This window comes from Penicillium concentricum (genome assembly GCF_028827145.1).
Source record: "Penicillium concentricum strain IBT 3081 chromosome Unknown utg000001l_segment0_segment0, whole genome shotgun sequence".
NCBI classification, from domain to species: Eukaryota; Fungi; Ascomycota; class Eurotiomycetes; order Eurotiales; family Aspergillaceae; genus Penicillium; species Penicillium concentricum.
The window spans coordinates 3,324,979-3,349,686 of NW_026622754.1; the positions used below are offsets into that span (position 1 = coordinate 3,324,979).

At 48.7% G+C, this 24,708-nt stretch overlaps 13 protein-coding genes across 13 annotated transcripts; 9 read left to right on the forward strand and 4 right to left on the reverse strand.

Moving 5' to 3' along the window:
- Positions 1-172: 172 nt before the first annotated feature.
- Positions 173-748, reverse strand: N7517_001242 (DUF5572 domain-containing protein; the record flags this gene model as incomplete). The annotated part of the gene is made up of 2 exons (XM_056718972.1): positions 173-515; positions 567-748. 2 exons carry the CDS (start codon positions 746-748, stop codon positions 173-175), a joined length of 525 nt encoding a protein of 174 aa, XP_056583107.1.
- A 307-nt stretch (positions 749-1,055) lies between these two features.
- Positions 1,056-2,510, reverse strand: N7517_001243 (TFIIH/NER complex subunit SSL1; the record flags this gene model as incomplete). Its single annotated transcript, XM_056718973.1, has 3 exons — positions 1,056-1,839; positions 1,904-2,239; positions 2,299-2,510. 3 exons carry the CDS (start codon positions 2,508-2,510, stop codon positions 1,056-1,058), a joined length of 1,332 nt encoding a protein of 443 aa, XP_056583108.1.
- A 236-nt stretch (positions 2,511-2,746) lies between these two features.
- Positions 2,747-6,286, forward strand: N7517_001244 (M1 family metallopeptidase; the record flags this gene model as incomplete). Its single annotated transcript, XM_056718974.1, has 11 exons — positions 2,747-2,994; positions 3,108-3,277; positions 3,344-3,990; positions 4,055-4,172; positions 4,243-4,359; positions 4,419-4,444; positions 4,503-4,713; positions 4,765-4,835; positions 4,913-5,355; positions 5,412-5,624; positions 5,692-6,286. The coding sequence occupies 11 exons, from the start codon at positions 2,747-2,749 to the stop codon at positions 6,284-6,286; spliced, it is 2,859 nt and encodes a 952-aa protein (XP_056583109.1).
- Positions 6,287-6,748: 462 nt separating this feature from the next.
- N7517_001245 (Rab family GTPase YPT1) lies at positions 6,749-7,754 on the forward strand (the record flags this gene model as incomplete). The annotated part of the gene is made up of 5 exons (XM_056718975.1): positions 6,749-6,759; positions 6,959-7,082; positions 7,148-7,195; positions 7,249-7,476; positions 7,560-7,754. The coding sequence occupies 5 exons, from the start codon at positions 6,749-6,751 to the stop codon at positions 7,752-7,754; spliced, it is 606 nt and encodes a 201-aa protein (XP_056583110.1).
- Positions 7,755-7,885: 131 nt separating this feature from the next.
- Positions 7,886-8,174, forward strand: N7517_001246 (uncharacterized protein; the record flags this gene model as incomplete). The annotated part of the gene is made up of 2 exons (XM_056718976.1): positions 7,886-8,099; positions 8,155-8,174. 2 exons carry the CDS (start codon positions 7,886-7,888, stop codon positions 8,172-8,174), a joined length of 234 nt encoding a protein of 77 aa, XP_056583111.1.
- Positions 8,175-8,767: 593 nt separating this feature from the next.
- On the forward strand, positions 8,768-9,835 carry pmp47 (putative peroxisomal membrane protein Pmp47; the record flags this gene model as incomplete). Its single annotated transcript, XM_056718977.1, has 3 exons — positions 8,768-8,880; positions 8,931-9,655; positions 9,720-9,835. The coding sequence occupies 3 exons, from the start codon at positions 8,768-8,770 to the stop codon at positions 9,833-9,835; spliced, it is 954 nt and encodes a 317-aa protein (XP_056583112.1).
- Positions 9,836-10,865: 1,030 nt separating this feature from the next.
- On the forward strand, positions 10,866-13,786 carry N7517_001248 (WD repeat protein; the record flags this gene model as incomplete). The annotated part of the gene is made up of 2 exons (XM_056718978.1): positions 10,866-13,548; positions 13,659-13,786. 2 exons carry the CDS (start codon positions 10,866-10,868, stop codon positions 13,784-13,786), a joined length of 2,811 nt encoding a protein of 936 aa, XP_056583113.1.
- Positions 13,787-14,262: 476 nt separating this feature from the next.
- Positions 14,263-15,250, forward strand: N7517_001249 (WW domain-containing protein; the record flags this gene model as incomplete). Its single annotated transcript, XM_056718979.1, has 2 exons — positions 14,263-14,348; positions 14,404-15,250. 2 exons carry the CDS (start codon positions 14,263-14,265, stop codon positions 15,248-15,250), a joined length of 933 nt encoding a protein of 310 aa, XP_056583114.1.
- A 325-nt stretch (positions 15,251-15,575) lies between these two features.
- N7517_001250 (uncharacterized protein) lies at positions 15,576-16,644 on the reverse strand (the record flags this gene model as incomplete). The annotated part of the gene is made up of 4 exons (XM_056718980.1): positions 15,576-15,781; positions 15,849-15,941; positions 16,030-16,476; positions 16,509-16,644. The coding sequence occupies 4 exons, from the start codon at positions 16,642-16,644 to the stop codon at positions 15,576-15,578; spliced, it is 882 nt and encodes a 293-aa protein (XP_056583115.1).
- Positions 16,645-16,669: 25 nt separating this feature from the next.
- N7517_001251 (Non-classical export protein 1) lies at positions 16,670-16,939 on the forward strand (the record flags this gene model as incomplete). Its single annotated transcript, XM_056718981.1, has 2 exons — positions 16,670-16,692; positions 16,762-16,939. 2 exons carry the CDS (start codon positions 16,670-16,672, stop codon positions 16,937-16,939), a joined length of 201 nt encoding a protein of 66 aa, XP_056583116.1.
- Positions 16,940-17,394: 455 nt separating this feature from the next.
- Positions 17,395-19,305, reverse strand: hsp70 (molecular chaperone Hsp70; the record flags this gene model as incomplete). Its single annotated transcript, XM_056718982.1, has 1 exon — positions 17,395-19,305. One exon carries the CDS (start codon positions 19,303-19,305, stop codon positions 17,395-17,397), a length of 1,911 nt encoding a protein of 636 aa, XP_056583117.1.
- A 2,108-nt stretch (positions 19,306-21,413) lies between these two features.
- On the forward strand, positions 21,414-23,813 carry N7517_001253 (OPT family oligopeptide transporter; the record flags this gene model as incomplete). The annotated part of the gene is made up of 1 exon (XM_056718983.1): positions 21,414-23,813. One exon carries the CDS (start codon positions 21,414-21,416, stop codon positions 23,811-23,813), a length of 2,400 nt encoding a protein of 799 aa, XP_056583118.1.
- A 347-nt stretch (positions 23,814-24,160) lies between these two features.
- On the forward strand, positions 24,161-24,661 carry N7517_001254 (histone H2A.Z-specific chaperone CHZ1; the record flags this gene model as incomplete). Its single annotated transcript, XM_056718984.1, has 3 exons — positions 24,161-24,286; positions 24,350-24,359; positions 24,459-24,661. 3 exons carry the CDS (start codon positions 24,161-24,163, stop codon positions 24,659-24,661), a joined length of 339 nt encoding a protein of 112 aa, XP_056583119.1.
- Positions 24,662-24,708: the final 47 nt, after the last annotated feature.

The following is a 24,708-nucleotide window of genomic DNA, read 5'->3' on the forward strand; positions in this document are numbered from 1 at the left end:
ATTCATTTGGCTCGCTATCCCCCGTGGCTATCATTTCATTCAATCGTATAGATTGAGACTTGCGGCGTGTCACTTTACTTTTTCTTTTAAGAAAACCATATTGTTATTATCCAAATTCTATTCCATTCAAATATTTGATCCATCTTGAACCTCATGTGGGCAGAACATAATTTCAGGGAGCAGCGCTTGCAGTGTCATCGGAAGCAGTCACCACTTCATCTTTCTCCCATGGTTTCCGTCGCCGTGGTTTCTCACTAGAAATATCGTGTCCACTGAGCACTGTGTCCGGGATATCCTGGATCCCAGGTATTGGCTGTCCCGTAGTGATGAGTTCCACAATGTGCGCAAACGACGACGGGTAAGCAGGTTCAGGATGTGTTGAACTCTCAGGCCCAGATGTGGGGTCCGATGCTTTGGAGATTTGCAAGTCTGCATTGCCTAGCCCTTGCTCCGTCCGCGATACCAACCATGACTTGAAGGCAGCAAAGTCAATAGCCGGGTTGAGATTTTCTTTTCTATACTTATATTAGTACCTGACCTATTTTGCGCAGGTATTCCTAGCATACCGTGAGAAAAAGAAACACTTTGCTTGCAGGACAAGGTCGTCATCCCGGTTCATCTCCACCTCAGTGGCGGGGGTGTCAGGGTGACCAAGTATTATTGAGAGGCCATTTGCAAACTCGGGATCCGATGTGAAGGAATAAGATTGTAGCCTTTCAAAGACTCGAGTTTCTGAGGGCTGCGCCATTGTCTAATTGTAGAATAGAAAGGTCTGGGATGCGGAGGATGCGGAGGATGGCGTGGGGCAATCTAAGCTAACTAGCCGAGGCTCATCCTGGTGCGTTCTCCAATTGTTTTACTCTGCACGTTTGGACCCTTTTGGGGGCCTTTCTACAAAAATCCGTAAAAGCCACATGGAATTTGCCAGAAAAATCAGATTTTGTATGTACAGACGCCTTGAAAAACCCCCCAATGCTACTTTTCGGCCTGTGAACATAAAAATCCAGGGATATCTTGCGACGCCAAACTATGCAATATTGAGACAATTCCACGCCCTAGACCGTGATATCCATTCCACTTGGTGGATCGGAGTGTGTAGGTGTGCTTTTACTTTGACAGCCGGGACAGTTATGCACGACCTCATGGGCAAAGAGATCGCAGTCGATACAGAAGTGGTTACGACACGCGGTACACTCATAGCGACTGCTCACGCTCATTCCCTTGGTCTGATTCTCTGCCATTTGCCAATGATCTTCCAAAGGCACGGACGGAAAAGAAAGACCACAGGCAAAGCAAGCAGAACTTCGCGAGGCTCGACGCCACGGCACCTCGACCCAGTTAATCAAGGGAAATAGATGATGATACGATCGTGCCAGATGAGTTGAAAGGATCAATGTGAGCCCACAAGATGGGCATTCAGCAGGAAGACTACACACTTTGCTGTTGCATCGTGAGCAAAGATAGCCTCCTCGTGAGGGCTTCGAATGGCACGCACAGAGAGATGGGTTGGACTCCACTGTACGAGAAGGGAACCCCATCATCAGCAATGAGCTTGCAGATTCTTTCTGTGAGTAGGCAGCTGGGGGTGTGGTCACGTCCATCATCAGCTCCCGAAAGTGCTGCTCATTCAGTGCTACTCCATATGCGGTTTCATCACCACCGTTGGTTTTTGTACAAAGTTCCCGGCAAATTGCAACTTGGGCTGCGAGTCCCACGATACCAACCCGAATTTTGTCGCTGATCAGGGTATCTATCGTCTGGTGGATATCTCCAGGATCGGAGGAAAGGAGGGAACCATATATGAATAGCACTTCTCGGGTGCCATGGCTTGGTGTATGGCTAAATTCACGCGTTAGTTTCGTGCAAATTCCCCAGACTACATGTAGCTGGTGTAAAGACATACAAAAGCGCACCACGTGCCATCTCCAATCCATTTTGAAGACTGGGCAAACCTTTCGGATCTTGAGTTTTAAGGGCTTGGATGGCTGTGAGGTGTTCTGTTGGATTACCACTCATATCACTGACTCGGAGCGCGAGACCATCTCTTAGGCCAAGGACACCAAGCTGGGAAATGGGATTTTGTTCAAAAAATTCTCTCACGAATTCCTGAGCATATCGGAGAGTCAACAAGTATCTTGTGGGTCGCAAGTCTTTCTCGGACATGGATTGTGAAAGATCGAGAATTAGGATGAGATGTCGAATGATACCGCGCTGTAGAGGTGTTGTATCTTTCAAGAGCCTAGATGACCGGTACACTTTAGTAAGAATAATATGGACGCAAGGATAAAAGGAACTAACCTTTTTCGTTTTCCAGCCTCCAGCAGACCTTCGACAGTTGAGTTGATGGTACCATCTGCACCCTCCACCAATGTCTCCCATGTTCTGGATAGCTCCCATTCCGCGCCTCCGCGTTGCTTTCTTTTGGCTCGCGGATTATCACCCCGAGTCACCTGTAAATCATCTTCATCTTCTGTTACATCCCCCACATATTCTTCATCGGAGTCAGCCATGTTCGTAGATAAGAGTGGAGAGAGAGAGTGTGTGTGTGTGAGAGAGGACCTAAGAGGATCCGAGCGGAAGACTGAAAATGGTCCAAGCTTCCGACGGAGCTCCGTTGGAGAATATCCTCCCTCTCTCTCCTTCGCAAGTCGCAAGTCCCAATCTCTTTCAAACTAAATAATTTTTTTTCGAAATAGCTCTGAAAAAGCTCCGACGATAGCCGTAGACGGTTAAGCTAGAAACCCCGATGTGGGGAAGAAGATTCATTCGAGCTGGCGTAGCAGTTGAAATCCGTCCTACTGTCCGCCCTACCCCTCCTCTTCTTTCTCGCACACTATACAAACTTTCTCTTTCACATTCTCCTCGACTGCGACCTCGACTGCGACCTCGACTGCCTACACCCGCTACATTAGATCTAAGTTTCACTCCCATTAGGCATTGTTCTGCCGAAGTCCGCATGATGTCGTCTCAAGAGCGAGAGACACTCCCTGACGTGTGAGTGATGCCCCGCTTGGGTTATTTTTTTTTTTTTTCTTCTTTTTTCCTTCTCTGTTCCCACAAGTCCCTTTCTTTATAGGGTGCAACGTCGGAAACTGACATGACAATAGAGCTAAGCCTATCAACTACCATGTCTCTCTTTTCGACTTGCAGTTCGGTGGTTCATGGGAATACAAGGGTGCTTTGAAGATCGATCTCAAAGTCGCCCGTGCTACTAGCGAGATTGTGCTGAATTCGAAGGAGATCGAAGTACAAAATGCTGAGATATTGGGAAAAGATGGTACGTGTGGGAACATATCGGTGTGATATGGGGGAAAAAAGACTAATACCGGTTGTCTTGTCATAGGGAGCCAATTGGCCAAAGCATCCGGAATAACCTACGACAAGCAATCGGAGCGAGTCTCCCTCGCTTTCTCGCAAGAGATTGCGCCAGCAGATGTTGTGCTTTCCATCAACTTTACGGGCACCATGAACAATGCCATGGCCGGCTTCTACCGCTCGAAGTATAAGCCCGTCGGAGAGCCGTCTGCCGACACCCCCAAGGAGGACGACTTCTACTACATGCTCAGCACTCAATTTGAGTCTTGTGACGCACGAAGGGCTTTCCCTTGTTTCGATGAGCCCAACTTGAAATCCACCTTCGATTTCGAGATTGAAGTCCCCAGGGGACAGACTGCACTGAGCAACATGCCTGTTCAATCCGAAAGAGATGGGAACAAGCCCGGTTTGAAGTTTGTCACGTTCGAGAAGACGCCGGTCATGAGCACCTATCTTCTGGCCTGGGCAGTTGGCGACTTCGAATACGTTGAGGCTATGACCGAGCGAAAATACCAGGGAAAGAGTATTCCCGTTCGAGTGTACACCACGCGGGGCCTCAAAGACCAGGCTCGCTTTGCACTAGAATGTGCTCATCGCACCGTTGACTATTTCTCGGAAGTCTTCGAAATTGAATATCCCCTTCCCAAGGCTGATCTCCTGGCTGTTCACGAATTTGTGAGTAACCATTTATTCCCCATGAGCTCCAAGCTTTTCAGTTGAGCTAATTGCGGATCTCTAGGCCATGGGTGCCATGGAGAACTGGGGTCTTGTGACCTATCGAACGACCGCTGTTCTCTTCGATGAAGGAACATCGGACAACCGCTACAAGAACCGCATTGCTTATGTTGTAGCTCACGGTTAGTCCCTATATTCGATCCCTGGATACCTAGGTGCCAAGATGGCTTTAATAACTGACTCGCTTTATAGAGCTGGCTCACCAGTGGTTTGGCAACCTCGTCACCATGGACTGGTGGAATGAGTTGTGGCTGAATGAGGGATTTGCAACCTGGGTCGGTTGGCTTGCTGTTGATCATTTCTATCCAGGTGAGATCTGTTCTCCTCTGACCGATGAGCCTCCAACGCAGTATCTAATGTGCAAGCAGAGTGGAACGTCTGGTCTCAGTTTGTCGTACGCAATGCCCGAGGTAATACCTATCATGCCAAGACCAATATTGACGTTCTCCCAGGCTGAAGGTGTGCAACAAGCATTCCAACTTGACTCGCTCCGCGCTTCCCACCCTATCGAGGTTCCCGTTCGGAATGCCCTCGAAGTCGACCAAATTTTCGACCACATCAGCTACCTGAAGGGAAGCTCTGTTATTCGCATGCTGAGTGTTCATCTCGGTAGAGAAACTTTCTTGCGTGGAGTTGCGGACTATCTCAAATCTCATGCATATGGTAAGGCGTCAAACAAGAAGATTATGAGGAACACCTGCTGAGTAGATATAGGAAATGCAACCACAAATGACCTGTGGTCTGCCTTGAGCAAAGCATCCGGTCAGGACGTGCATTCTTTCATGGTAAGTAAATGCCTAACCCTTGGGCCTTTGTTTGACTCTCTGTCTGGTCAACTCGAGACCTAACTGATCTACCCTAGGATCCCTGGATTCGCAAGATCGGTTTCCCAGTTGTCACCGTGACAGAGGAGCCTGGCCAAATCACCGTTAGCCAGAATCGATTCTTGTCTACCGGGGATGTGAAGCCAGAGGAAGATGAGACAAAATGGTGGATTCCCCTCGGCATCAAATCTGGACCGAAGCTGGCTACTGTTGACACCCGTGCGCTCACCGCAAAATCTGACACCGTTGGAGGAGTTGGCGAGGACAGTTTTTACAAGATCAACAAGGATCTGTCTGGGTTCTATCGGACCAACTATCCTCCCATGCATCTGGCAAAGCTGGGTCAGTCGCTTGGTCTCCTGAGCACCGAGGACAAGATCGGTCTGCTGGGTGATGCGGCTGCCCTTGCAGTCTCTGGCGAGGGCACTACACCCGGCTTGTTGACCCTTTTGGAAGGATTCAAGGAGGAACAAAATTATCTGTGAGCAAGATCTCCTTCTGGTCCTTTTCTGTCATTTCTGACCTCTCATTCTGCAGTGTTTGGTCTCAAGTCTCCGCGTGTCTGGGGAACCTCCGGTCGGTTTTCTCTCAAAACGAGAAAGTGGCCGAGGGATTGAAGCAGTTCACCCTGAAACTGGCTTCCCCGGCCGCAGAACGGATTGGCTGGGAGTTCAAACCCGATGAGGACTACCTCATTGTGCAGCTTCGGAAGCTGCTCATTGCAATGGCCTGTAATGCGGGCCATGAAGGGTGAGCTCTTTTTCCTCGTCTCCGATTGCTGTTGAACACGTTCTAACACAATCTCAATGATTCATAGATTTGTCTCGGAGGCCAAGCACCGTTTCGATCTCTGGGCGACCGGAAAAGATACCAGTGCCATTCATACTAACCTGCGGTCAGTGATTTTTGGCGTCAATGTGTCGGAGGGCGGCCGTAAGGAATACGATTCCGTCAAGGAAGAGTATATCCGAACCGACTCTGTGGATGGCAAAGAGATTTGCCTGTCTGCACTTGGACGCACGAAGGATGCTGCTCTGGTAAAGGACTACTTGAACTTCGTGTTTTCGGATAAGGTGGCTGTCCAGGACCTTCATAGTGGTGCCGTATCTCTGGCCGCCAACTCGAAGGTCCGACATTTGCTATGGCAGTACATCAAGGACAACTGGACTGCTGTCGAAACACGATTGTCATTTAACAACGTTGTGTTTGAGCGCTTTGTCCGTATGGGTCTATCAAAGTTTGCCGATCACCAGATCAGTGACGACATTGCGGCCTTCTTCAAGGACAAGGAAACCGGGGCCTATGACCGCGCACTCGTGATTGTTTCAGATAATATTCGAACCAATGCATCCTACAAGGAGCGTGAGGAGACATTGATTCTCGAATGGCTGCAGGCACACGGTTACGCATAAATGCCTTATTAAGAGTTTTTTTCCTTCAATATATTTGTTTGAAAGTTTTCTTTGATTTTGATACAATGTAAAAGGGGGTTTCTGGATTTTAGATCATTGGTCCGATGGGTAGGATTTATGCACGGGATAACACCAGGTGAGCTCAGATATGAGAAGTGGACTCAATAACAATACTCGTAATATATAGTTGTAAATAGGAGAAAATATATCAAGAAGTAAATATAGAAAATATCCAAAATCCGAGAAGTGGTTTTGTGACGTGAAACCAAAGCTGCGCATCAGGTGCGTCTGCCTCCCTGCACCTCCTATCATTTCAGGCGACTGTTCCATCATTGTCCCCTCCCCCGACTTCCTAGGAACTTCGACTCCTTGTTTTTTTTCCCTTTCTTAAACCTACCTTATATTCCTCTGGACTTGTGCTCTATCTCTTCATTTCACCTTATCCGCCTCCCAAGTCTCATCATGAATCCCGAGTGGTAAGCCTTCCCTATCTCCCATCCCCCCTCAAATTCCCTATGCGCCCTGCTTTGGTCCACTATGTGAGTCTACTTGTGTGTTGAATTTGACTAATGTGATTTTAATTTCTAGAGTATCATCGCTTCGTTTGATTTGGCCGTCACCCGACCCAAATCCTCAAACTTGCCGATCTCCGTTGCCTAACCATCGAGATAGATACGATTACCTTTTCAAGCTGCTCCTCATCGGTGACTCCGGTGTCGGAAAGTCTTGCTTGCTGCTTCGTTTTGCCGATGATACCTACACCGAAAGCTACATCTCGACAATCGGCGTTGACTTCGTACGTCTCGGAATCTGCAGGGTATTTGGCCGCAAGAGAATAGCAGTGCTGACGGGTCATTCTAGAAAATCCGCACAATCGAACTCGATGGCAAGACTGTGAAACTTCAGATCGTATGGCTATATTAAACACCAAACATTTGATGCAAAACTAATCATACATACAGTGGGACACCGCCGGCCAGGAGCGATTCCGTACCATCACATCTTCTTACTACCGGGGAGCTCATGGAATTTGCGTGGTTTACGATGTCACCGACATGGATTCCTTCAACAACGTGAAGCAGTGGCTCCAGGAGATTGACCGGTACGCTACCGAGGGTGTTAACAAGCTGCTTGTTGGAAACAAGAGCGATATGGAGGACAAGAAGGTCGTGGAATACACCGTTGCCAAGGTATGTTTACAGACAGATCCAGGGCCGTTGGGACACTGAGAAGGAGGCCAGAATATTAACATGTCTTGATTGCACTCTTATAGGAGTTCGCCGACAGCCTCGGAATTCCTTTCCTCGAGACTTCGGCCAAGAACGCGTCGAATGTTGAGCAGGCATTCTTGACAATGGCACGGCAGATCAAGGAACGTATGGGAACGGCCACTGTCAACAACAAGCCGACCGTGCAGGTTGGCCAGGGCCAGGGTGTCCAGTCTGGATCGGCAGGTGGCTGCTGCTAAACGACACGATGTTCTCTTTGTGTGGTGCGGTGCTTCACTTTGGCGCAATGTTACATCATGAATTGAGGGTTCCAAGCGGCGTGATATCTAATCGGCAGGAGTCAGGCTTGTCAGGCCTTTGGAAACTCGACATGTTCCTGACGGGCAAGGAGAAGATTCTCCACAGAGCTGGCAAACGTTATGATGATGCCGTTGGGGGTCCTTTCTTGCCTTGGATTCGCTTTAGACGACCTGCGTTCTATTCTCGTTTCTGCGTTTGCTTATGCGATTACCGCCGGTTTCTGCGTTCTCATGATTTCCTGGCCACGTCTCTGCTCTATTACCTTGGCCCATCATTCTCTCTGTGTCTTTCCCCCCTCTTCACCTTTCTATTTTCTATTTCCGCTTTTTTTTTCTGTAGGTTGGATTTCTCTCTTGTGAATGGACTAATAGCGAGAACCTTGCGATTTCTCGAGGCATACTGCCTCACATGGGGCTACTTCTTCTTTTCTCCTTCTCTTTTCTGGTAAACCAGTGCGTTGTACTATGTAGATTGCCCCTGAGTCAGATAGAAACGTACCTTTAGATGCGCTGTCAAGGCATCCAGGAAAATATATAATCACATGCAAATCACAGGCGCCGACTTCAAACAGTAGATCATCATTAGCACATATAAGATACCTAGGTAGTCTGGAGATATTACCTTGATATTCCGAAATGATAGTTTATGCGAACGTGACACCTTTAAATCACTCGATTAACATGCATGTACCGAGGATATCAAGAAATCAAATCAAACTAAATCAAATTAAACTAAATAATCTTTGTAGGGGAATATGCGGGCGTCTCGGAATGTAGTGGAGTTGGGAGCCGAGGTACACCAGCACTTCGGCAAAACGTCATGAACATCCCCATCCCCCCTTCAAGCCGACACTCATTTCGATGGTTGTTTCAAACATTCCCTGATATATTTATCCTCTTCCCCTTTATAGGCTGTTAAACCCGAACACAGTTCAATAATCCAGTTCTCCATCATGTCTCAACCTGCAGCCGAGCAGAGAAACGCAGCATCTGCTGTTCAGCAGAGTGATAACATCGCGCACGCACTGGCGGGTGCAGGAGGGGGTGTTCTGTCGATGGTCTTGACGTATGCTTCCCCGCGTTTTCCCCATCGCCACCGCTAACCCCACACTCTAGATACCCTCTGATTACTTTGTCGACAAGAGCCCAAGTTGAGTCGAAACGCGCCCACTCAACTACCCTTGACGCCGTACGCCGCATTGTACAGAGAGAAGGGATCTCGGGACTATACTCCGGCTTGGAATCAGCGTTGTTCGGAATCAGCGTCACCAATTTTGTGTATTACTATTGGTATGAATTCACGCGTTCGGCCTTTGAGAAGGCTGCCATCCAGGGAGGCCGAGCCTCAAAAAAGCTCACGACGGTGGAGTCTATGATTGCGGGCGCCATTGCAGGGAGCGCCACGGTGTTAATCACCAACCCGATCTGGGTTATCAACACTCGCATGACTGCCCGCAAGTCTGAGGCGGAGGAAACATTGCCTGGTGCCAAGAAAACGAAGGCATCCACCCTCAGCACCCTAATGGACCTGCTACGGCAGGAGGGCCCCAAAGCCCTATTTGCCGGCGTCCTCCCGGCGTTGATCCTGGTAATCAACCCGATTTTGCAATACACTATTTTCGAGCAATTGAAAAACATGGTGGAGCGCCGCCGGCGTATGACGCCGAAGGATGCGTTCTACTTGGGCGCACTGGGCAAAATCTTGGCCACCAGCCTCACCTACCCATATATAACCATCAAGAGCCGAGCGCATGTTGCTAGCAAGGATGGCCCCAAGGAGAGCTTGAACGGAAGCTTGAAGAGAATCATTCAGGAAGAGGGCTGGAAGGGACTCTACAAGGGTAAGCCTTTTTTTGGGGGGAAGTCATACCTAGTGGCTGTTCACTGACATATATTTTCAATAAGGTATTGGGCCGAAGGTTACCCAGAGCGCCATCACTGCTGCATTCCTATTTGCGTTTAAGGATGTGCTGTATGATATGATGGTGTCTGCCCGTAGAAAGGGCCGCATCGCTAAATAGACAGGAAATGTTTCCAAGTCTACCAGACCTATATGACACCTCATATGGTCACGCTTTCTGAGAGACAAGGTCTGGACCTTCAATGTCCACTATGTATACTTGTTCGAGTGCGAGTAAAGACTTGGTGAAAGCTCTCAAAGTTCTCGAAGTTTTCGAAGTTTTCGGGGGCTCTTTCAATGTGATACCCAGGTACCCGGCAAATCTGTAGTTTAATTATTTACTTGAAATCACTTTACATCTTTACATCTTCACATTGAGTAGACGTCTACATCCATTTGCAATGGATGAAGACCTCGGTACTCTTATACTTATATCTGACCGCCTTACCGTGGTTCACCGCCCATCGCCCTTACCCGCGTTATCGCGTTCTCGACGCGATTCTGCTCCATTTCTCCACACTTTCTCCTGTATCTTCTGCAATCTGGGCAATTTTCAGTTCTGGCATTGATTTCACCCTGTCCCTCAATCTCTATTTGAGCTTCTACACGTATTTCTCTCAGGTATGCTCCTCTCGGTACGTTTAGGTGAACAAACTCCTAATGCATGACAGATCTAAGCTTGGCTCTCCATTGTCGCATCGCATCTGTGACCCTCGTCTCCCTCGCTTGGAAGATCTGTGCTCGATTCAGATATCGCCCTACCCATTCAGAAACAATATCTCGAACGGCTGTATTGCCTAAGATTTAGCTCTAACAGGGCTGTCAAGGCTATATCAGGACAATTTCTTTCCTAGCGAAGCTATCCAAAAACATAGGCTGGTTTCTGCTTAAGGAACGGAATCAGACTCAACGGATTGACAGGCTGGAAGGCAGGAACACAAATATCAGGTTCAGTGTGAGCCAAGTGAGAGCGGGGAGGCGCCGATGTTATGTCTTTCTCACTTTGCAATCGTCCGAGACCAGACGTGACCGTGCCTAAATTCATATCAATCAAGTCAAACATGTGAGGGATCTCTTCTTCCTTTCAATATTCATGTCTGACTTTTTTTTTTTCTCTTTTCCTAGCCCAGAACCTCAGCTGTGCTAGTAAAATGTCTCACGGCTTTTCCAGTATTAACGACCAGGGTATATGCCCTGCATTCCCTGGCCTGTCAGCGCGGAGTATACCCGAAAACCCAGATATCCAACGTGAGACTCTACGTTTGCTAGTGCAGTATTCTGGGGTCTCCTCTCTGCCCGAGAAACCGTCAACTCCAGCCACTTCTGGTCATGCGGCTCGGGATGCCTGGCAGACTCCACGGACTGAAGTCCAGCCCATTGAGGCATCACCTCGACGCATACGTTCATCAAGTTCCAGCCATGCCCCTCGACCTTCTTCTTCCCACTCTGTCGCTCCTTCCTCTGGCAGTCCAATCCGGGTTTCTCCTCGCAATTCTTCCCGCGCTTCCTCCCGCGCTCCTTCCCGACTTCCATCTCCTCCAACTGTCTCTGTTTCTTCCTCACTTGGCATCTCTCCCAGTCATCGCGAGCGCCAACGAACTCTTAGGGGGAGTGTGGCAATCTCAAATGCCAGTAGGAACGATGAGATAGTGGCTCCTATATTAAAACAGCATTTCTCTTACCCGCCGGAGACCATTTCATCTGCCACTAGATCGCCTCAATCCTCGCGGTCAATATCGCCGACAGCTGAGCAAAAGCTCATCCGTCGCTCCAGTCGGAATAGGGTTAAACCAACAAATTATTACGCCAATCCCTGGGCCAATGTTCGCCTTGGCCCTGGAGAGCCAAGCACAACTGTCGAAGCTATTCCGGACCCAGTCGCGTCTTCTCCTCAGGAGCCACGTCGTGTTTTACCTCGCCGTGCAAATGTCCAAAAGCTGCTGTACAGCCGTGAGCTTGGGAGTGGAAATCATCGCCCCATTGTCACCGATGTGGTCTCGGATCTGAGACCATGGAAATCATGGCAAGGCGCTTCAGGCGATCTGCTTGTTCTGGCTTGGTCGCCTGATGGCACTCAGTTTGCGGCAGGTGCCGCAGCTAAATCAGACGAACATAATATGCAGTACAACAAAGCCAACAATCTTCTTTTGGGCGACCTTCAGTGCAATCGACTAAAGGAAATTCCGGATCATTGGATTCCACGACCAACATCCTCAACGGTTGATGACCCGCGGCTTTTCATGAGCGTTAATAATATGCAATGGATTGGCAACCGACTTTACACTGCTAGTTTCGACAAAACCGTCAAGATCTGGGACGTGGAGTCACTCCCCAACGTATCCTGTACCCATACCTTGCAGCATGAGTCCCGAGTGGCAGTGATGTCCGTCTCGAGATTCGACCCGAATATATTGGCTACAGGGACAGAGTCAATCTTGGTCTGGGACACACGAGATCCGGAAAACTTAACATCAACTCTTCTCCCCATCGACCGCGATGCACGATATAAGCCCAACTTTGAGTTTTCATCAACAGCCCTGGCCTGGGGGCATACTCCATCGACTAAGGAGTTCCTAGCTGGAGGCCTCGCAGAACCCGGGGAAGACCCAATATATAAAGGCCACTTAGGTTTGTGGCGAGCCCGCGAATCTGCATTTGAGACCATCAGAATTGCGTCCAACTCACAAAATGTCTTCGACATTAAGTGGCATTCTTCATTGCCCATGTTTGCCACGGCCAGTCCGGAAGACCCCCACAACGCACGGATCAAAGGCATCGGCATTACAACAAAGTCCATTGTGAGGGTGTTTAGCCTCAACTGTGACCTCCAAAAGCGTGTACCATCCATTATGGAATTCTTCTGTCCGGCTTTGGATGTCAATGAGGTCAGTTTCTGTCCATTGGATTCTAACGGGACGTATATCACTGCCAGCTGCACAGACGGCAAAACCTATGTTTGGGACAATCGGAAGGGTGATAGGATTCTCCACGAACTTCAGCATAGGGCCCCCCTCAACCCAATTGATCACCAGCGAACCCGGGAGATGGCAGACGTGGGTGTTAGAGTGGCTCTCTGGGGTTCATCTATGGACCAGTTTTACACCGGTGCGTCCGATGGTGTCCTCAAACGATGGGATATTCGCAGGTCACCCGAAGATGTCCTCGTTGAGGATGTGGCATCTTTCGACGAAGAGATCATGTGCGCCGCTTTCACTGAAGATCAATCTCACCTCCTCGTGGGTGGTTCTGGAGGAGGGGTGCACGTACTATCATCAGGACCTTGTTCGGACCCCAACATTACAACTTTCGACTTTGAACATGCTCCAGAGCCCGAAAAGCCCAGTAATAGTGCCAGTGATAGCGGTGTCCTTGCAGGATACCAGCTTATCTTGTCCGGCCAGGTGGTTAAGCACGAAACATTTGGTATGGGCCAAGGGCCCTCTTACACGGGGCCTTTTGCCTCGTGGGCTCGGAATCCCAAACCAGACGTTCCTTCCGATCGGATTGGGCAACTCCCTTTGCTCAAAAAATATCAAATCCAACAATTGGATGGACCGCCGCCAGAGGATCGTCATGAGCTCGATTTGAATCAGCGACGAGAGGTCCAAAGACACATACAAATTGCGGAAATACGAAATCGGGGATTCTATAAGAGAAAACGCCAGGAGCACGATGATCTTTCTACGTTCATCTCTAAGGGCACCGTATTTCTGTCTTCTCTTGGCTCTTCCCGCCCGGGGAAGAAGAGGAAGAAAAGAGTTGAGAAAATTGAAGTGAAAGGGGAAGAAAATCAGGAAAACCATGAAGAGAACCGAGATAAGAAAGATGACCGTGGTGAGAATGGAGAAGGGAAGGCCAAAAAAAATCACGCACAAAAAAGAAGGCTCGCAAGGTTTCGATAATCAGCAACACTGAAGATGTTGACCTCACCCTCCTCAACTCAGACACGGAGATGGAGAGATCAAACCGACATCGGTTTGCTCTTGAAGAACTACTTGAGGTTCTTGAAGACGATAATTGGTTCCCTGCCAGTGGAGAAATTGATCCCAATATCCAGAAGGAGAGCGTCTAATGTGACACCCTGATACTGTTGTGTTTTTGCATAGCATTGAAGTGAGGAGTTCTGATTTGGGATGGTTTTTCTTATTACACCAGAATTCACGTTACAGCGAAAGAGCTGTGTACATTTACAGAAGAATCTGACTCATAGGCTGAAATCTTGAATGTGGTAGCCTGTAGATATAGATATATATATATATATATAGATATACGATGTACTAAATAATATGGTGTACTATATATATACCGTGACATCAGAGACCGCCACTACGGGAGGCGCAGTCCGTATGCCTGAGGCCACAATTCTCCGCTTATTCCCTATATCCTATGGAACCAAGTCCTGTGTCTTTTACTCTCTCTCCCTGACTCTCTCCTATCCTCTTTTAAACTTAATCCTTTGGTCTTTGAAGCTTTAGTCTACGCCATCATCACAATTCAATTTGGCTAATTTGGCTTTACCTTTTTTTCCAAGGTCATACCTGTCACATCATGTCGTTCGCCCCGCCTTCCGGGCCTCCCCCGCCATCGGTACCCGACGGATGGAAAGCACAGTATGACGATCGATACCACGCTTGGTATGTGCATATCCATTTACTCATCTTGAATATCAAAGTACTGACAATCAGCTAGGTTCTATGTGGACCTTGCCACGGGCAAATCGCAATGGGACCGCCCCGAAGGCCCCCCACCACGCGATGACGGCAATCTTCCAACCAGTTCTCTCCCCCCATCATATGGCAATGCCGGGACTGGCGACCCAGCAGTGATGGCCAATGTGGGAGACCAGAAGCAACATATGGGATCAAACAACCCCTATAACCCTTCAACAAATACTGGCCCAGGCAACGCCAGCCCTCACATGATTGACGAGGACGCACGACTTGCCGCCAAGCTCCAAGCCGAGGAAGACGCCCGGGCCCGCACACGAGGAGCCGGAGCCGGACCGGGAGATCGTGGCGCTTCAACAGACTACTACAACGATGCCTCGCGGCCGCAGTCCACCGGCCCAGGCGGATATGCGGCGGGCTCAGCGTCGCAAAGCCCGATGCCTGAGCAGGAACAGAAGCGCAGCAAAGGTGGATTTTTGAGCAAGCTGTTGGGCAAGAGCTCGAGCTCAAGCAGCAGGCCACCTCGGCAGCAACAGTATGCCTCGTATGCTCAGCAAGGTCCTCCCCCTGGTGGATACTATGGTGGTGGTGGCTACCCTCCGCAGCATGGCCCCCAGCCTGGGTATGGACATCCCGGACCGGGCTACGGAGGTGGATATGGAGGATACCCGCAGCAGGGTGGGTATTACCAGCAGCAACCGGGTCGCAGGCAAGGTGGAGGAGGTATGGGAACTGCCGGTGCTGCTGCTCTGGGTGTTGGAGGTGGTTTGCTTGGTGGTATGCTGATTGCCGATGCTATGGATGATGATCATGATCACGATGATTACGGCGGCGGTGATGATTATGGTGGTGATGACGGTGGTGATTGATAACTTCTGAGGTGACTTCTGACTCCGTTGCATTTTATTTTGTTTGTTCTGCTTCTTTTTCTTCTTTGGTTTGTTACTGGGATGGACTTCGGGGTAAGGGACAGCCCTCTCTGTACAGCTCGAGGGACTTCTAGGCGCTTTGACATCCGGGGGATTTAGGAGGATTGCTTTTGTTTCGCCCAATAGCTCTAGTCATTTATCGGCATTTGGCTCCAAACTTTATGAGCCATGAGAAGCTCCAGTTAACTTTGTATCATACAATCAGCCACGAGACAATGACAAGATACCGTGCCAAGAGCGGTCAATATAATAAAGTAACGATCTTCTATCCGCGCCTCCGGGCAGGACCATTGGTATCTCTACCAGTTGAACCAGCCTGAGCCGCATCGTTGGCCGTGGGGTTAGGGGCACCCGTGCCCGCCATCCAGCTGGCCAGATCAAACCCGCCACCAGTCATGGCATTGGTAGTGGCACCGGTGATGGGCGAGGAGCGGGAATGCTGCTCAAATTCGGCGCGCATTTCAGGATCCACTAGACAAGAGAGTTAGGCACCAAACATATATTTTAATCAAGGCCAAGGAAGGGGCGATATGCATACTATTATCCATAAGCTTGGGCATGACAAACATGAGACCCAGCGCGACAACTGCAAGTAAGACCATTGGGTTCTTGACAAGACTCAAGGGAGAGACTGCGATTCAATCCAATGTTAGCACAACTATAGAGATCTCCTGCAAGTCCTATCTGTGGGGGAAGGAAGAGAGAGGGGGCAAGCTTACATTGAGCACGCTGCTCATAGAAGACCTTCCGTCCAAGAAGTTTAGCCTCGACAACCACATCGGCCTGCTTCTTGCCAGCAATATCCACAATATATTGCTCCGCGCCACGGTTGTCCCACGGGTTCCCGCGGAAAGTCTCCCAGATACCAAGAATGGACCCATCAGCCGCAACATCAACGCGGTAGGGGGCGAAGACGTAGTCGCCAGCGGAGCGGATATCGAGCAAGTATGACTCTGGCTGAGCATCCGGACCAGAGGATGGGAGATCATGGAACACAAATGTTGCCGAGCGGGTCAGCGATGCGGAGAGGATGTGGTCTTTCCCACCAGAGGGGAGAGTGGTGAGAGTGGCATGGCTGGTTGCGGGGAGGACATGCGGGTTTGGGAGGGAACTAGAGCCGGGGATGGTGATTGTCAAAGAGCTGGCGGAAACCAAGCTGCTGGCCCCTAGCAGGAGAAGAGAGGAGAGCGAGAAATACATGGCGATGCGTTGCTGTGGAAGACCACCGGGAGGGCCACATGAATTGACCACCAAGCAGCGTCCATATCACGTGATGCATCTCTTCTCCAGCTCTTGGATGTACGACAAGCATCTCGAATCATTGAAACCACCATCTTGTTTTTCAAAAGCTAGAGCATCATGCCTGTCTACCTTATTTCCAGGTACATAATAGTTCCCAACAGTCCGGCTATTTCCGACAAGAGACATATCATCTAACGACGTATAAATAGAGTCGCAGATCCTCTCTTCGCCCTGACCATGGGTGTATCTGCCGCCCTCACTCGCATTCGCCGTGACCAGCGCGAACAGCACCCCGAGCGCGCATCAGAAATCACATACGGAAGCATCATACAGACGAGCGGGCATAGGTTACAACGGTGGTGGAACGGAGACTTCCAGGAGCTTTAAACGGAAAATGCGATACATCATCGGTTTGGAGTTTGGTTTTGGGACTCTCGCAAAGAGAATTTACATCGTTGGATCTTGTATCTTATCTGTTCATATATCTACTTCCACGAACTGGTCGTCCAATTGATTACCCTTGCAAGGTACGAGGGGTTGCGGTTCTTGTATAGCTTTATTTTTTTTAGTACTCCGTATATGAAGTCCGAATACGGGCTGTTTTAGGTGACTCGATAGTGCAACAAGAATATTAAGTGATCTACAATCTACACAAGACAATGGTGGTTTTGAATTAAAATAATTTTCATTCACTAGGATTTTTTTCCCTAGAGAAAGAGATAACCTTGTATCTATGCAATCATGCGCAAAAAGAAACCTTGATACCCCATAAGTTCGTAAAACAAGACGTGAAAGTAAACGAGTGCCAAATGGCAAAGAAAGAATCAATCAGAGCGAAACGTTTAGTCAAGCTCCTCGGGCTTCTCCTCAACCTCGTCAGCGGAGCGGGCACCACCCTCGGGGGCACCGGCGCCAGGGGGAGCCTGGCCACCGTAGGCAGCAGAGATGATGGGGTTGGCAACGGCCTCAAGCTCCTTCTGCTGGGACTCGTACTCGTCCTTCTCAGCAGTCTGGTTGCTGTCGAGCCAGCCGATGACCTCGGTGATCTTGTCCTCAACCTTCTTCTTGTCATCCTCGGAGATCTGGAGCTTGCCCTCGGACAGAGTGTTCTTGAGGGAGTAGGCGTACGACTCAAGGCCGTTCTTGGCCTGGATACGGGCAGACTCAAGCTCATCCTCTTCCTTGTACTTCTCAGCCTCGGAAAGCATGCGCTCAATCTCCTCCTTGGAGAGACGACCCTTGTCGTTGGTGATGGTAATCTTGTTAGACTTTCCGGTACCCTTCTCGAGAGCGGAGACGTTCATGATACCGTTGGCATCAACATCGAAGGTGACCTCGACCTGGGGAACACCACGGGGGGCGGGGGGAATGCCAGTGAGCTCGAACTTTCCGAGGAGGTTGTTGTCCTTAGTGCGAGCACGCTCACCCTCGAAGACCTGGATCAGGACACCGGGCTGGTTGTCGGAGTAGGTGGAGAAGGTCTCGGACTTCTTGGTGGGGATAGTGGTGTTGCGCTTAATCAAAGGAGTCATGACACCACCGGCGGTCTCAATACCGAGGGAAAGAGGAGCGACATCGAGAAGCAGGATCTCGTTGGTGGACTTGGAGGACTGGTCACCGGACAGAATAGCGGCCTGGACGGCGGCACCGTAGGCAACGGCCTCATCGGGGTTGATAGACTTGTTGGCGTCCTTGTTGAAGAAGTCGGAGACGAGCTTCTGGATCTTGGGGATACGGGTAGAACCACCGACGAGGACAATCTCGTGAACGGAGGACTTGTCGATCTTGGCGTCACGGAGGACACGCTCAACGGGCTCCATGGTGCCGCGGAAGAGGTCCTGGCAGAGCTCCTCGAAACGAGCACGGGTGATGGAGGTGTAGAAGTCAACACCCTCGAAGAGAGAGTCGATCTCGATGGAGGTCTGGGCAGCGGAAGAGAGGGTGCGCTTGGCACGCTCGCAAGCGGTGCGGAGACGACGGAGGGCACGGGCGTTGGTGGTCAAGTCCTTCTTGTGCTTGCGCTTGAACTCGTTGACGAAGTGGTTGACCAGACGGTTGTCGAAGTCTTCACCACCCAAGTGGGTGTCACCAGCAGTGGCCTTGACCTCGAAGATACCCTCCTCGATGGTAAGGAGAGACACATCGAAAGTACCACCACCAAGATCGAAGATCAGAACGTTGCGCTCACCCTCGACCTTCTTGTCAAGACCGTAGGCAATGGCAGCGGCAGTGGGCTCGTTGATGATACGGAGGACGTTGAGACCGGCAATGAGACCGGCGTCCTTGGTAGCTTGACGCTGAGAGTCGTTGAAGTAGGCAGGGACAGTGATGACAGCGTTGTTGACGGTGCCACCGAGGTAAGCCTCGGCAGTCTCACGCATCTTGACGAGGATCATGGCGGAGATCTCCTCAGGGGTGAACTGCTTGGCCTCACCCTTGAACTCAATCTCGATGATGGGCTTAGTGGCCTTCTCAACGACCTTGAAAGGCCAGTGCTTCATATCGGCCTGGACCTCAGCATCCTGAAAGCGGCGACCAATGAGACGCTTGGCATCGAAGACAGTGTTGTGGGGGTTCATGGCGACTTGGTTCTTGGCGGCATCACCGATGAGACGCTCGGTGTCGGTGAAACCGACGAACGAGGGAGTGGTGCGGTTACCCTGGTCGTTGGCGATGATTTCAATGCGGTCATCGCGGAAGACACCCACACAGGAGTAGGTGGTTCCCAGATCAATACCGACGGCGGGAGCCATGGTGAATGTGTGTAATCGTTAAAAAAAGAAAAAGGTGTAGAAAGAGATTCGTGTGTCAAGAGAGTAGTGTACAGAGAAGTAATGGGGTATTTTGAAAGTGAAGGAAAAGAAGAAGAGAGGAAGGGCCGAGAAAAGCTCCTATATAGTGAGCGGTGTATTGCTCCAGAAGCTTCTAGAGGGAGCCTTCCACGGGGATCCATGAGATTCCATGAGCTTCGATGGCCCAGTAACCAACTCATTACGTCCTTCATTAAGACTCTAGTAGGTTCCAGATGAGCCTAGTGGAGTCTTCAAGTCTACAAATTCCTTGATTGTTTCTAAGTTTATTCTTGACGATGTCAATTCCCCTTTTTTCTTCGACGATGCAACACCTTCTTTGATGTTCTCTCTTTTTTTTATGGCGGGGTATGATGTAATAGTGGGATGACTCTTAAGGCGGTGTCAAAATATTGGTATCGATACGGGAATAATACAATAATACATGGGTCGCCATGGGAGACCTTGATTGGTATTGGTGTTTTGAAAAAAACAATGGACATTATGTATGCGTCATGATGATAAAATCAAAAATATCCATGGACAACTACCTAGGTACAGCTGTCATCCATTCTATTATGTAATCGCCGAGTTTCCCCGACCTTTCATGATGCTACTCTACACATATATATAACTATCTAATATTAAATACACTCCCTAACTAACTAACTAATTTAGCCTTAAGTAGTTAGTTAATCTAGCTTATATCACCTTTAATTTCGTAGTTTAGGCATAGAAATACTTTTCTTTCTAATTTTGTGTCTTATAGAAATTCGAAAATCTAGATAGATAGTAGGTATCTTCATAGAGCTAGAATACTACCTAGATATAACCAAGTCTAGAAATATCGTGTTAGTAGGTATAAAAATGTAGCTAGAGACTATTTTCACCCGAAACTAAATCACTATACTCCGTCATAACCCCCTCGGATTAAGTGTATACTAGGGTTTCTACGTACATTCTGCGATACTAAAAGCAGCTAATGATTTATTATTAGTAAGGAATTATAACTACCTCTTAACCTAGAACTAGAATTTAAACGAAACCGACAGCTTTACTCGTAGACTTTTAAATAGTAAGGCGAAATTTCACTTAATACTAATATGATTGGCTAAATACGCATTCTTTTATTATATTATCGTATTCTTAATATCTTTAAAGGATTATAGTGGTACGGAGTATAAAACTAATAGTTAAAAATGGCGAGTTTGAACAAAACAAAGCTTTATAGTGTAGCTCACCTATACCCACCCGTTGGGTATGGGTATGGGTATAGGTGAGTGGCGTCACAGGTATACTCTATCCGACCTCAGCTTTTGGGCTAATCTCAGTATAGTTTTCTAATTCAGTCCTTTATATGTAACATTTTATGTTGCATGAGCATCGTAATCCACTCTTTAGATGTTGTCTCTGCGCATGTGGTCTTATCCTTTTCATTTATGTCATGTCTTATCATTCTCATATGCTATAAGAATAGTCCATAAGTAGCCATGCCATGTCTTTTTTAGTCTCTTTAGTCTCTTTAGTCTTCTCGTATACTCTATTATATGTTTTATCGTGTATTTCCTTCCCTGTTGGTGTGCTAGAAAGATAAGAAGATCTGGCCCACAAAATATCAGGCGAAAAAGGTGTGCAACATATAATGTACTCAACTTTTCCATATAAAACATGTGACGTGACATGTGACGGACAATATAATTCCTCTGCCAAGGGTCTTGTCTCATATACATTCTACAAAGATCTACTCTGTAGACAAATCGGGGCCACCCCGGAGAAACTAACGTCGTCCCGAGGTCTTATTCCTTTTAAGCCTTGGGAAAAAAAGGTCCGAGAAGGCGCCATCCACGCTAAGCATTTGTCTTTAACCTTGTAGATGTAACATAGATAGCATTAGCCTTGAACTCGGTCCAATAGGGCTTTTTCGAGTTATGTACTGGCAATTGCGAATATTCACTCCAATCGCACATCATGAGACATGTATAAATGTAAATAGCTTCCATAGTTTCTACTTGCAAATCGATTTAATCTTGGGCTATTCTTTTCATCTGGATTCTGGGTTCCTCTTTGCCACCATGTTCGCTGCACTGAAGCGTAAGAGGCCCGAGGAGAACGAGGCCAAGATAGAGCAAGAGATCATAGACCCAGGAAAAGAAGAGCTCTCTTCCAAAAAACAAGTGGTAGAGACTACAGTGGATGAGGAGAACATCCATTTCAAGGGGGGAACAGCTGCCATCGAACAAGAGACACACAACAACCCCGAGATTGCGGCGCTGCCATTTTCTGTGCGACATCTGATCAATTTGACCGACGACCCCAACTTACCAACGATCACCTTCCGTTACTTTGTGCTTTCGATAATCTTCGTTATCCCTGGAGCCTTCCTCTCGCAGATGAGCAACTTCCGCACAACCAAGGCACCATACTCCATCTTCTTTGTTCAAATTGCCTGTCACTATGCCGGTCATTTTATGGCTAGAGTCCTTCCTGATTGGAAGATTGGACTACCTGGTACACGCTTTTCTTTTAGCCTGAACCCGGCCCCATGGAGCATCAAGGAGCATGTCTTGGTCACACTGACTGCAGCTTCTGGGGCTACATATAACCTAGGATATGCTCCCATCGTCCTCGCTGAGCTTTGGTACGGTACACGAGTCAATCCGGCGGTTGCGATCTTCTTCATGCTTTCAATCGTATGGATTGGCTACTCCTTTGCTGCTCTTGCCCGACAAATCCTTTTGCCTGACCCGGAATACATCTGGCCCCAAGCTCTGATGCAAACGACATTGTTTGAAACTTTCCGCAAAACAGACAACTCATCGGCTCTCGCTCGGCGCCAGATGAAGGTGTTCTTCTTCGCGCTTCTAGGGATGACGATGTGGCAATTCCTTCCAGAGTATGTCTTCCCGTTTACCTCATCCCTGGCCTTCCTCTGCTGGGTGGCACCTCGCAATCCGGTGGCCAACTTCATTGGCTCAGGTATTGGTGGCATGGGCTTCCTCAATCTCTCGTTGGATTGGTCAAATGTGAACTGGAATGGTTCCTCAATTATGACGACCCCATACTGGACGCAGGTCATCTTGTTCTTGGCCTTTGCTTTCAATTGTTGGGTCCTACTTCCTGCAGCGAAGTGGGGGAATCTAGGTTCCTTCAAGCACGGGCTTATGTCAAACAGCCTTTTCCTAGGCAATGGTACAACCTACCCAGTCCTCGAAGTCTTAACCCCAGACTATCACCTGAACACGACCGCTTACGAGGGGTATGGGCCGATGTATATGGGGTTGCAAAACGTGTGGGCGACATTTTTTGACTACGCCAAACTTCCAGCAGCGGTCACTTGGATCTTGACATTTGGATACGCACAGGTTTCCGGGAATGTCCGAAGAATCTGGTTATCTCGCAAAGCAGAGAAATCCACGAAAAACGAAGGCATTCATCACCAGTATCATGACCGTCTCAACATTATCCAGAGACAGTACAAAGAGATTCCATGGTGGTGGTATGCTACCCTATTCTCGGTAGCCTTTGTCATTCTGATTATATTCCTCGCACTTGGCCACCTCTTCATCCCAATCTGGACCTTGTTTGTGGCACTTGCGAGTGCTGCAGTCCTGGTCATCCCGTTTGCTTGGCTTTACGCCATCTCTAATTACCAGCTTGAGACTGGCTCTTTCAACGAACTCATGTATGGCTACATGGTCCACACAAAAGCTGGCGAGGTCCACCAGCACCCCTGTGGTCCTTCTGTCTATGGATCTATTGCGGGTGACGCCTGGTATCGTGCGCAGTATATGCTCCAAGACCAAAAGATTGGTCACTACATGCACATTCCACCCCGCGCAGTTTTCTTTTCGCAGATTTTCGGCACTTGCATGGGTGTTCCAATCAACTATGCTGTCATTCGTTGGGTCATGGACACCAAAGGAGATTACCTGACAGGCAAAAAAACGGATCCACTAAATCAATGGACAGGACAGTCCCTGCGGACTTCGAACACCATGGGTGTACAGTATGCAGTGCTTGGTCCACGGAGGCTGTTCGCTGAGACAGAAATGGCCGTGCTTCCGTGGTCATTCCTTGTCGGAGCAGTAATTCCTCCTATCCTCTTCTGTTTCCACCGGTTCTTCCCCCGGCTTCGAATTGATTTGTGGAACGTCAGTATCTTTTTTGGAGGACTGGCGATGTTCTATGGTAACATCAGTACTGGTTATACATCTGCCATTATTGGTGGATATGTTGTAATGTATTGGGCCTACCGTCGTCATTTTGAGGTCTGGAAGCGGTACAATTACCTTCTTGCTGCTGCGTTTGATGCTGGATTCAATCTCAACATGTTGCTCGTCTTCTTCTTTTTGGAGCAGGCAAGCAAATTTCAATGCCAAAATGGTGGGGCAATAACGAAACATCTGTGGAAAGATGCTTCGCTCTCGACAGCTGATTTGCCCTTCTTATTTTCTAGTATGAGCAATAGCTGATATCATGAGTTCTAATATGTCATTTGCCTCTTTAGTGCAGATAAAAGAAGTGCCCAAGTACGTTGTAATATCATTGATGGTTAGGGGTAATTACTTGCCTATATAAATAGGGGATTATTAATTTGACAGTCCCTTTTCAGTTGGTACTTGTCCTTGATGCCTCAGGGCAAGATTTGTCACGGGGTTTGATCACCCACAACAGCCAATCAGACGACGGGGTCTCGTCCTTACAGGTTGTTTTGGTTCGAGGGGACCTTACTTTGCAGACCGTCTTTTAAATTCCCCTTGCCCCCTTTCCACCAACCATTCTTCTTACAATTCTCTATCCACTCCGAATAAATCTCATTATGACTGACCAGGCGACCATTTCCAACACCAACGAGGAAGCCTTCGCCAAGGGCAAGGGCAAGGCTGACCCCACGCAAGATATGAGCATGGATGAGGAGAGCGAGTCGGAGAGCGAAAACGAGATTGTGAGTCTGCAATTTCCACGCCCAACTACATACTTTTATGCTGACTTGCTTGCGTGTTACTAGGCCGACAATGGTGTGTACCCCCACTATCCCCCAAGCAACCCATGTCTAAATGGACATATGCGCCATAAGGACCATCAATTGCCTCCATACTGACCATTTCTGTTCCCAGACGAGGATGATGACACACAAGACAATCTCAACGACCCCATCGACCAAAACAACATCATCCAGGGTGGCCGACGCACACGCGGCAAGGTCATTGACTACTCCAAGATCTCCACCGATGAGATGGAGGATGACGAGGATGATGATGAGGAATACGAGAGCCGCGAGGACAACCAAACCAACGATGATGATCAGATGCGCGACTAAGCTCGATGAATTAAAAAAAACTACCGGGTGGCATGGAATTGCTTTGA